The sequence below is a fragment of the Protopterus annectens genome, chromosome 9.part0 (genome assembly GCF_019279795.1).
Source record: "Protopterus annectens isolate FY-2018-M chromosome 9.part0, PAN1.0, whole genome shotgun sequence".
In the NCBI taxonomy this organism is placed as follows: domain Eukaryota; kingdom Metazoa; phylum Chordata; order Ceratodontiformes; family Protopteridae; genus Protopterus; species Protopterus annectens.
In genome coordinates, this window is record NC_056743.1 from 898,862,960 (window position 1) to 898,875,278 (window position 12,319).

The window sequence follows — 12,319 nt, forward strand, 5'->3', positions numbered from 1 at the left end:
TTACTCTATAGTCAGGCACACTGAAGTCCCACTCACCAGGCTAAACAAGGAGAAGGTTACTATCAGCTGCCTGTCGGGTGCCAGGATCCGCCACATAACCCACGCACTCAGGCCACTCCACAAGTACAAATATGACTCTGTCGTTGTCCGTGTTGGTGAGAATGACCTGAGATGTACCTCCCTGGACTACATGAAAAGAGACATGGAAGAGCTCTCCGATCTTGTAGCCCAGGCAGGTATGACCCTAGCCCTGAGTAGCATTCTGCCATTGCCCAGAACGATACTGCAGTACATGGATAAAATGACTGACTTCAACAATTGGCTAAGCTTCTGGTGTCACTCTAAGGGGATCCAGTATCTGTCTGCTTGGGATGACATGGTCGACCGACCACGATGCTTTGCCAAAGACGGCCTGCACCTGTCGCCCCTGGGATTCCGGATACTGGCTAAGGCTCTTGCTGCCCCTATAGTGCCTTTTTAGGCAAGGTTCAAATGACAAACTCACTACTGTAGCAGGAAAAGGCAAGCAAACACTGAGGGTAATGCTACTCAATGCTAGTAGTCTAAATCTCAAAATGCGCTCACTCGAGGCACTCCTTAAAATGGAGAACATCAATATATGTGCACTGACTGAGACCTGGTTCAAGGCTCCAGGGAGCACCCCTGCACTACCAGGCTATAACTCATACCACATTTTCGGCCATGTAACCTGGACCGAAACACCAAAGGCGGAGGTGTGTCCATATTCATTAAGGATATCCACACCTCCAGGCTAGTTGCTCAGCATAATGCATCCGAGGTTATCCAAGTGCAACTAACTCTGGGCAAAACTGCAATCCAAATTTTAGCTTGCTACAGATCCTCTACCATGCCCCAGGATTCCCACTCCTCTTTCTTGATGTACTGGAAAATATTAGTGTTTAATCAAACACCCTAATAATGGGCGACTTCAACTACCCCACCATTAAATGGGAAAACTACTTGTGTACCAACACCTTAGCTCAACGCTTTCTGGAATTCATAAACTCCAATGCCCTGGATCAACTTATCCACACCCCCACCAGAGGCAACAATATCCTAGACCTAGTCATTAATAACATGAGTTCCACACCTGAAGTCAACTCCTCGTTGGTCCGATCCGACCATAAGCTAATCACCCTTGATATCCACATCCCGCTCCCACCCCCATTAAGGAAACCATGGTAAATAATTTCTCCAAAGCCAACTTCATGCTTCTTAAGACAGAAGTGGTGAACTTCATGACACCCAATGGACAATACAGTTACGACTGCTGAATCCTACACAAATGCACTCTATAAGCACTTACACGAGTGCATGGATCGTGCTATCCCAAACAGAACCAAGACACTATCCTCCAAAAAAAGGAAGCCAATCTGGTGGTCCCCTGCCATAAACAAACTGTACAACAGAAGGAAGAAACTGTTGCAAAAGAAAGTAAAATCCTATGAGTGGAGGAGCTCCCTGGTCAGCCTCAGTAAGAAGCTGAGATCCCTTATAAGATCCTCCAAAGCTAGCTACGAAAACAAAATCGCCACTAATGCTAAGGACAATCACAAAGCATTCTATAGCTATGTCAAGAATCTCGATGGCAACACCCAGATCTGCTCTGAGTTACAGCACAATGGCATGAAAATTACAGAACCGACTGATATTGCCAACATCCTGGCAGATAGGTTCAGTGCTACCTTTTTACCCCCACCCCCCCCACCCCCTAAAGTGCCCATATCTATACAGGAAGAATGCAAAGTCCCTGTAATCACAACTACGCAGGTAAAAGCTGTACTCTCTAAAGCCAATAACACAGCATCCATGGGACCGGACAACATCCCAGGCTGAGTTTTAACTAACTTCAGAACGAACTGGCTCCCCACTTAAGCACCATATTCAATAATAGCCTCGCATTAGGCTTTGTGCCCACTGAATGGCGCACAGCAACAGTTATCTCACTCCACAAAGGGGGAGCCACCACTGATCCGGGGAACTATCAACCTATTAGCCTGACGAGCCTGGTCTGCAAGGCCATGGAGCGTATCATCATGGAACTCAAACAAAGACATTGGTAACCTCCAAACTCTGGATCCCACCCAGATCGGGTTTGTGAAAGGCAGATCATGCCTCCTGAACCTGATCGACTTCTTTGAGGCAGTCACCAAAGCCATAAATGAGGGTAAGGTGGTTCACACAGCCTATCTTGACCTCGCCAAGGCTTTCAACACCATCCCCCATTCTGGAATTATAGCTAAACTCACTAAACTAGGTATAAATCCCTACGTCACAAGATGGGTTGCCGACTGGCTCACTGAAAGAACCCACACTGTATAAGTTGCAGACTCCAAATCGGACCTCAAAGCAGTGACAAGTGGAGTACCACAGGGTTCTGTCCTGGGACCTCTCCTGTTTGGTATCTACTTCTCTGAAGTACAGGCTAACACAGAAGGCCTCTGGCTAACGAAGTTCACAGATGACTGCAAACTAGGAGCCATAATCATGTCCCCAAATGATGTGGACATCCTACAGAAGGGCCTTGCTGAGACAGGATGCCTGGTGTCAGAGCCATGGTCTCAAGCTCAATGCCAAAAAGTGCAGTATCATCCCCTATGGTAAAAACTCTGTACCCATAAACTACCACATAGGCAGCAATCTACTTAACACCAAATGTGTGATAAGAGACTTTGGGACCCAGGTGGACAGTAATCTCTCCTTTGATAGTCACATCGCCACAGTAGTCAGGAAGTCCTTCTACATGGCACACCACATCATAAAAGGGTTCTCATCCTTGAAAAAAGAGGTCATTGTTCCTCTCTACTCGACACTCATTAGACCCATTCCTCTCTACTCGACACTCAATTAGACCCATTATAGAGTACAACACCCCTTTTGGAATGTGCCTCACAAGACATCTCCAGCAGCTGGAAAAGCCACAGAAGTACCTAACAAAGAGGATTACTGGCCTCAAACAAATGCCCTACACTGACCGTCTCAAAAAACTTCAGCTTTACTCTGTAGCATATCGCCTACTCAGAGGTGATCTCTGCCTAACATATAAGGCTATGTCAAACCCAGAGCTGTCGGACATGCTACACCTAAAGAAATCCCAATCCCTCCTAGCTACACACTCTAGGGACCTAAACCTTGTCACCACAATAAACAGGACATGCTGGAGGGACAGATTCCTGTCCCAGAGACTTCCCATACTCTGAAACAGGCTACCCATCTATGTCAAGCAAAGTTCTTCATTAGCACTCTTCAAGAAAAATCTTGATGAGTGGATGGGATATAGGAAATACACCCCGGGGATCACTTCTGTGTCTCTGCTCGACAGTGGCACAGGAAAATAACTTTCTTGGGTGGCGTATGCCAGGGAACCTTGTTGGCTAGGCCTATGTAGGCCCTTGGGCCGATAGCTTAGTACCTACCTATGAACACACACACAGATATATATATATATATATATATATATATATATATATATATATATATATATATGTGTGTGTGTGTGTGTGTGTGTGTGTGTGTGTGTAGATTTTATATATATATATATATATATATATATATATATATATATATATATATATATATATATTTATTTCTTTATTTTACACACCTCATGTGTGTATGTATTCTTATCAAATGGTCAAATGGTCAAAGCCTGACTGGTCGAACTATAAATTATCACACACAATTTGTCAAATTTAACGTGCAGTGTTGGACTTGCTCCCTTTCATGGAAAACATGTATCTGAGAGGTAGAGGAGATGACCGGCAAACCAAATGTGGAGCACGCCCCCCATGACCAGTGCAATATAGAGACACACACATTTTTTTTTTTTTTTGGTCACTGTCACTAACTTTAGGTCCTACCTGACCCTATGGACTTGATTTTCATAAGTCCCATCCATGGTCGCTCCCAGGTGCGACTCACACTGGGAGTGTATCCCTGATGGGAGTGAAGCTCAATGGTGCATGCAAGAGCTCAATGGGTGTGATGCATGTCAGGTCAAGTGAAGCAAGTAAAGGCAGTAGGGACCAGCATTACTGTGGCTTGCTGTTTTTTTTTTTTTTTTTTTTTTTTTTCTACAGCCTTATGTCCCTCCAATATGTGCTAATGCCATTGTCAGGCTGGGCAAGCCATGAAATGAATCTCAACCAAGAGCCCCTCCAGTGTCTTATAGGGCAGGCACATCTTATTCTACCCTGAATCCCAGCCTTGTGCCAGCTCTCTGAGCTCTGGGGTATCAGTAGAGAGATGTAGGAATGGCATCTCCCCTCGGATAAGCCCTCCCATTATCCCTGCCATTACCATTAGGTTGCTGTAACCGGGATAGGCCGAAAGACACATTACCATTAGGTACCTGTTGCTAATTAAACTCAAGTCACCTGGATGTAGTCAGGTATAGAAAGGTGGTGCCAGCTCCTGTCAGAAGTCACAGAACAGCCTGCAAACATGAGGGAGGGGATCAAAAGCTGTCTGCCCTTCCCTCTTCTCCTAAACAAAGGCTGTCCATTCCCTTAGAGGTCACAAAGAAAGATGCTGGTGTTCACCTTCAAACCAGAGCCTTGCCATTACAGCACACTAGTGAAACAACAATCAAACCTTCTGAATAAAATACCTTTCATTGACTTGGTAATACAGAACTGTAAAGACAAGACAGTCATCTGTAGCTCTTAAAGACCTGAAATCGTTCTTAAGGAGTACTACTATCCATACGAAGAGAGAAAATCTTCAAACCTAATTTACATGGTTGGCTCTGCTACACCACAACTCTGCTAAAGTATATGTGGATTGTGACTACACAACTCTACTGCTGTCTTGCTCAGTCACATTATACATGTGAGAACTGAAAACCTCAAACCAATGACAAAAAGATAAGGTTATGAGCTGTTAGTGAATATTAACTGCCTGCAACACTCTGCCAGAATTCAAAGACAAATGGAAATCTCCCTTTTTTATCAGGACATCATGGAAAATGTAAAAATTCTCAAGCCATGGGAGATGTGCGTTTCTTCTACTAATCAGGCTTCAACACAGTGACTTACGAAGTACTACTGCATGCAAACCTGTAGTGCATTCCAGCATAAAAGAACAGACTCTACAGTCTACACAAACAAAAAATAACACAGCTACAGTCTGAAATGTTCAGCTCAAAATAAAAATCTTTTAGACAGTTTGAAACATTCAGCTCAACAAAATAAGTTTTGATACACAGTCACAGGTGCTTTCTAAGCTAACCACCTCTGAGGTCTTTATAAGCATAGCCAAGCATCCCAGTTGTATTCTGCAAGTTTATGTGCCTTAGAAGTTACTTTAAAGGGTATAATGTAAGGCAAGATTTGCAGGCTGCTTCTGTCCATTAGAGACATAGGTGCTTGACCCAGGGTGCATTTCTGATTTCCCACCAACTGGTCCAGATTTCCTCTGAACAGGGTTGGGGAAGAGTTCAACTTCACACAGATGGGAAACCTGTTTCAGAGAAGTGAAATTCTCTGAGACACACACCTGTTCCTCCAATGAGCTCGACTTATGATGAAAGCAAAGTTCAAATCCCTTGATCGAGTAATTCTGATACCACTAGTTTTGCGGATATGTAAAAGGTCCATCTGAAGGGGATCCACGGATATCTATATGCTAGGCATAGATTACCTCTCAAAATTCTATAGGAAACAGTAGAAAAATAGGGCTTTGAGGTAACCTGAATAGGACATGCTGTTTATGCCTTGTATTCTTTTGGTGAAGAACCTCTGTGGATGCTCAGGTTGTTGCATGTGCCTGGTGAGGTACATACCAAATGGGTTGTTGTACTTAATGATGGGCCTGATGAGGGTCAAATACAGTAGAACAAGGACTTCCTTGGACCTAGATGTCATGCCCTTGCTTATACGTTGAGCAGTACAGGAGGATTTCCTTACTACCTTAGGCACATGTTGGTCAAAAGGCAGGTTACTATCTTATATGCGCACCCAAATCCCTGACTTCTGGTTCTACTCTTAGGGGTGGATGAGGTAATTTCCTAAGATGACAGTCTTCCCAAATAGTTCTATTATACATTTCCTGGCACTGAGTTTTAAGCAGTAGCTTTGGCACTAGTCATCTGTCTACATTACTCTTGCCTGTAGGATGTTAGTGTCTTTGTAGGATTCTACGATTGTCCCTATTTGGCAATCAACTGCAAATTTAGTCAGCCAAAGGTCCTTAATGTTGGCCTTGACTTCCGAGAAGCAGATGCCAAAAAGGGTCAAACACAGCAGACAGCCCTGAGGGATTCCACTAGTAACCAACCTCTTTGTGGAGATGGTCTCCCCGACTCCTTATATCCTGGGTCTTATACGAGAGCCAGCTGGCTATGCGCTGTGTAACATATGGATTTATGCCTACATTCATGAGTTTATTTACAATGCCAGAGAGGAGTACTGTATCGAATGCCTTAGCCAAGACAAGACAGGCAGTTCGAACTGTACTGCTCTCATCCATTGTCTTGGTGACCTTCTCAAAGAAGTCCATCAGGCTGAGTAGACATGATCTGCTTTTGACATAACCAAACTGGGCTGGATCCAGTGTTTGAAGGCTTTCTGTGTCCTAACTAATAATTTCCATGGCTTTGCATGAGACTATTCAGGCTTATGGCTCTGTAGATCTCGGGGTATGTTAATGGCCTGTCCTTCTGCAGAGGGTTGACCAATGCAGTTCTCAATTCACATGGCATAAATCCTACCTGGAGGCTATTGTTAATAAGTGACTCCAGTGGTCCTGACAAGTCATGTCTCAGGATACTTAACAGGCATCCTGTGACATTACTGGGGACCACTGATGCAGTGCTTTTGGCATCATAGAGCACATCTACGACTGGCTCCATAGTGACAGATGGGGGAAGGAAGGTATGATATTAGTTCCTGAGGGAAAGCCAGCAAGGGGGGGGGGGCTAAATCTAGAGTGGGATTTGTCGGCCAGCAAATTTGCTCTATCTTCTGGCTCCATGTAGGCAACTTAATTTGCAATCAGTCCTGCACACTGCTGTATGCTGCCTTTGAAGTTTTGGACATAGCTAAGAAAACTTTGTGGTTGCCCTTTGCCTGGGAGGCTATCTTTACCTCAAATTTGGCTTTGGTAGATTTAATTTGCCCTCTTACATGTTACCCAATGGATGGCATCACATAAGGTGGAAACAAGCACAAAATCTCACAGTAGATGCATTTTGAACCCAACCAAAAAATGACTGTGATAAAACACCTATGCACACATTTGAAAAAATTTGCAAACCTCACTTTATTAAGGCCTTCTGGGTGCAATACAGATTTCCCCTGAAAAACAAGTTTCAACACTGTGGCTCATGAAGATGATGACTTTTTCAGACTACAGCTACATTTTCTAATTACACAGTAATGATGAATCCTAATACAGGTAAAAACACACTTACTGCTAATGTAATCTGACTTGTCTTGACAACTTTACTGAAGATCTGTGTGTGCCATTGTGCATTTGTAAGCAAGCATGCGAACCATTATTTTTCAGGTGGAAATATGCAAGTCTGCCACGATGCTTTCACAAAAAGGAAATTTGAAATGACCTTTTATGTGTTTCAGTGCTGCCCCAACTGCACTGCTATTGGGCTTTTGCTTATAAACCAAGGTAATGACACTTCACATAGCACACTAACTGAAATTAGAGCTCCAAACCTAGAAATGTTCCCAACCTCTTGATATGTAGTCAAAATTGTGCATAAAGTACCAAGTTTCATTTTCAGACACAAATATTCACTGGCTGGACTAACTACAACATTGCAACTACCAAGTTCCATGTAAGACTTACCAGGCCTCATCTGGAAGGGAAATACCAGCCCTGACCTTCACATACTCCAAATTATCCACAAAATAAAAACTGATATCATCACCGGATATTACTGCATATCTAACCTGAAGAGAAACATTAAAGCCTCTAAATTCAGATTTTTTGTAACTAAGCTAACATAACCTCCAATATTAATTTGGGCTAATAACTGTCAGACAGGGTATGCATGGGCCATGACACACATGTTTGGAGTCTATGTTACAGATGTCCCAGGTTTGACCTACAGTTTGGACAGTGAAAGAGCTGACCAGGAAGTAACAGAACTGAGCAATCAGTACCAACCTGTTCATTCCAGGGGAAGGGTACTGGCAAGAATACAGGCACAAAACTCTGCCTACGTGAAAGTATATAGGCAAGCTAGCTATGCAAAACATTAAGGAGAAGTATACATGCATGCCAGCTATGCAATAGTCTTAGGAAGAGTGCACATGCATACTAGCTATGCAGAAGTGTGGACTCACACATCATCCACTGCACTGGGCTTTCTGGTCAACAGCGGGGTGGGGAGGGGGGTTTAGTGTTAGAGCATACGAAAAAAACTATGAAAACCCAATGGATAACAGCCATGATCCCTTACTCTGCCCTTGCTGTCCTTTCCCAGCATTTTAGGAGCCCAGCAGTCAAGAAGAATAAGACAGGCCAGTGAGGGGAAATGGGATGGATGGCTAAAGGGGAATGAGTGATGAGGCCAAAAAATTAAGAGATGAGGATTCTGCTTTCTTTATACAAACTGTAAAGTCAACACCTGAGTTTGAATTCCATCATCTTACACTTGCATAATGTATTACTCATTAAATGCTTCATTGCTTCAAACAGGAGAGTTAAAGTCTGCATTTTCAAGTAATCGTTTTTCACACACTAATTTCTGCTTCAACCATAACACAAGTTGAATATAATGGAAAGAAAAGGAAGTAGAAACTCCAGCCTTAAATTCACAGGATACCTGAACAGAGGTTTGGCTAAGTAACAAGTCCAAGGCTAAAAACTAGAATAGGTTTGGATGTAAACAGATGAGAATGAGGGAATACTACACAAAGATGAAACATGAGAAAAATCAAGTTATCAGTACCCGAAAGACTGCATGTTACAGGGCAGTCAAGAACTGTGAAAAGGAGGCACTGGGTCATCCCTACAAAACACCACACAGTGCTAAGTATGTGGGGGTTACATTTCCTGAAAACAAGAAAAAAGCTGGTTCTAAAGAATATTAACCACTTGGAACCATTCTTACTCCTTTCTCAACAAGTCATTACCATCATCAGCCCCCTTTTTCCCATTTTTCTACATGGGGTTGAGGTATCGTGTTTACGGTCGCCAACTCTCGATTCAGTGCCACACTCTTGCCTTTTTCTGCATTCATGCCTGACTGTCGCAGATCTTCTTTCACACAGTCCATCCACCTCTTTGCTAGATGTCCTTGCTTCCTCTTACCTTCTTTCTGTCTGTCCCAAATCTTCCTCACCAGATTGTCTTCTGCTTTTCTGCAAGTGTGTCCAAACCACCGTAATCTGTTCTCATTCAACTTTTCTGCAACTGGAGCTACTTTGGCTTCTGCTCTTATGCCCTCATTTCTTCGTCTATCCCAAAATGTGCATCCTACCACCCTTCTCAGACACTTCATTTCCATCACCTCTAGCTTCTACTGTTCTGCCTTTACTGCCCAGGTTTCTGTACCATACAGTAGTACTGGTCGCACCAATGTCTTGTACACCTTAGTTTTCAGCTTCTTTGGCATTCTTCTGTCACAGACTACACCTGACATTTTATGCCAGCTGGCTGAAGCCCCTCTGATTCTAGCTTTGACCTCTTCATTCAGACTTCCCTTTTTCTCAACCACCCCTCCCAGACACTTGAAGCTGTTTACCTGTTCCACCATCTTCCCTTCCATCTTTATTCTCAGCTTCTTCTGATTTCCCCAATTTGCTGCCATTACCACTGTCTTATCTGTGCTTAGTTTCATCCCATGTGCCTTAAGTTTGGCATTCCATTCTCCTAAATCTTGCTCAGAGTCTGCCTGTAATGCAACATCGTCGGCATACAGCAACTTTGTTGATATGCCCCCTCCAACCGGTTTGCAAATGTAGTTCATCACCAGTATGAATAGCAGTGGGCTCTGAGCTGACAATGACAAAATGAATATGAAGCTGGTTAAATTACCATATACAGGGTACCATAAAAACAGATATGCCAAATATGCCCCAAAGACTGTCAGACACATTTGGGAAAAGAGTGTTTCTGCAATGCAAAACAATCCAGACTGACAATGAAGAAATGACAAGTCATAAAACAAATAGTTAACCTAAAGCATACCATCCTTCAAAATAGTCTCTCGATCAGTTCCATCGATTTTCTGCCGACCTATTAAATAACTAGTTGTATCAGCAAAATAGATGAAGCCTGTTTCTGAATGGAAGTCCAGAGCACGAGGATTCATAAGGTTTTCAATTGGGATCATATGTTCATCTGGTACTCTAGCAGTAATATCCATACCACGGATAATTCCTGGCCGCCCTTTGCCATACACTAAGAAAAGTTCATGCTCTGGTTCTGCAATGACAAAAAACATTTTTTAGTCTAATTTCATGTGCAAGACTGTGAAACAAAGGAGGTAGTTTTGTCAACTAATTACAAGCATAAAGTTTCAAATACAGAAAGCAGATTTTTTCCTATCAGTCACTTGTTCACTACTTGGTCAAGTCAAAAAGCTTTTATACCAGCCTTCATTACTAATCTAAAAGCTGTCTGACTTCTATGGCATTCTTAAAAGGTGGCGGGGACATTACTTTCACTCAGATTCCTATAATGTACATAATTACAAATGCCATCCTCTCCAAATTAACTATATAAAACCAAGAAACTCAGTTCCATTTTGCCATAATGTGTGAAAAATTACAGAAAAATGTTGCAGGTACATTCAAACTCAAGAAAAAAAAATCAAACCTGAAAATATGTTAGCATAACTAACATATAATGAAAGACAAGAAAATAAATCCATGCAGAGGAGAACCACATTTGTGGAAGATTGGCTCCAACTTGCTGTAAACATACTTCACAATAGAATAGCAGCAGAAAGCTTCACAGATTCTATTTTGTTTTTCTATACCTTTTTGACATCACTAAAAGTACAGTTGTGTATACTTACAAATGCAGATTTCACTGTTGCAGTCTGTTGCAGTCCAAAATGTTCCAAAGTGTCCTTAGTGGCCACTATTTAAAAAAAAAAAGGCTGTAGATGTAGCAGTAGCCCTAGTAGAGTGGGACCTCACAGTGTCTAGTCACGTCTTTCTGTGGTGGTTGTGGCAAAACAAGATACAGTGGGAGATCCATTAGGAGATCATTTATTTAGAAACTGGTCACCCCTCGGTGCTACAGACAAAGGACAAAAAAGCTTGTTAAACTTTCTAACATTTTTGTTCTGTCCAAGTACTAACGCAGTTGCCTATTCAGATCCAGTGTATCGAGAATTCTTTCCTCCTTGTTTTGAGGGTTAGGAAAGAAGGTAGGCAAGTGGATGGTCTGGTTTAAAGTGATCTCTGTAACCACCTAAAGCATAAAGGAAGGTCTGGCCAAGGCAGACTTTGTCAGAGTGGAGGTGATAAAAGGTTTCAAACACATAAGGGCATAAAGCTCTGGAACTCTTCTGGTTGAAGTAATGCCTAGCCAAAAGGCAAGCTTCCAGGTCAGTCATTTGATGTCTGCAGAGGCAACTGGCTCGAAAGATGGGAGGGTGTGCTTCTCCAGAATAAAACTGAGATCCCATGGGGGAACAGGGGGGTTTCTCAGGGAGAGGGTGTCTAATTTGAATAGCCCCTCTCAGGAACGGTTTCATGACAGGATGGGAGAAGACAGGGTGGTTGAGTAGGCTGACAAGCTGAAATTGCTGAAGCTTGAATTTTAATAGAGGATTAACTAAGTTCTTTGTCAAAAGATAAGTATGAAAGCATCAGAGGGGCTTCAGAGTCTGAAGAGGAGACTCTCCCTGTTGTCATGAATCTCTTCCACTTAGCAAAGGAAAATTGTCTCCTGGCTTCTTTTAGAATGTCCAAGACCTGTTTGTTGAGGGATGTCCTCCTACAGTGGGACAATGTATCATCCAAGCTGTCAATTTAGAGTGTGCAGGTTGAGGTGTATAATGGTCCCCTTGTTCTGTGTTAATAGGTCCATGTGTTGGGGAAGCAACCATGGTTCCTTCTTGCTTGGACTGAGCATAATAGGAAACCAGTGCTGCCTTGGCCAATCTGGGGCTATCAGAATGACTGGTTCTTCTTCTCTTACCTTCACCAGAACTCTGGGGAACAGGGGTATGGGGGGAAGGCACAGAGGAATAGTCCTGTCCAAGAGAAGAAGGCGGCTTCAGTCCTTGAGCAAAATTTTTTCAAGTGAGAATTTTCTTTGGTAGCAAAAAGGTCCATCTCTGGCACACCCCATTCTCTGGCTATGCTGAGAAAAACTTCCA

At 42.9% G+C, this 12,319-nt stretch overlaps 1 protein-coding gene across 1 annotated transcript in view; it reads right to left on the reverse strand.

Moving 5' to 3' along the window:
* Positions 1-12,319, reverse strand: part of LRP1 (LDL receptor related protein 1) — a 2,772,300-nt gene that overhangs the window by 1,761,249 nt on the left and 998,732 nt on the right. The window contains exon 11 of the mRNA XM_044083629.1: positions 10,174-10,410. Within this exon, the coding sequence (XP_043939564.1) occupies positions 10,174-10,410 (237 nt within the window). The remainder of the gene's footprint in view (positions 1-10,173; positions 10,411-12,319) is intronic.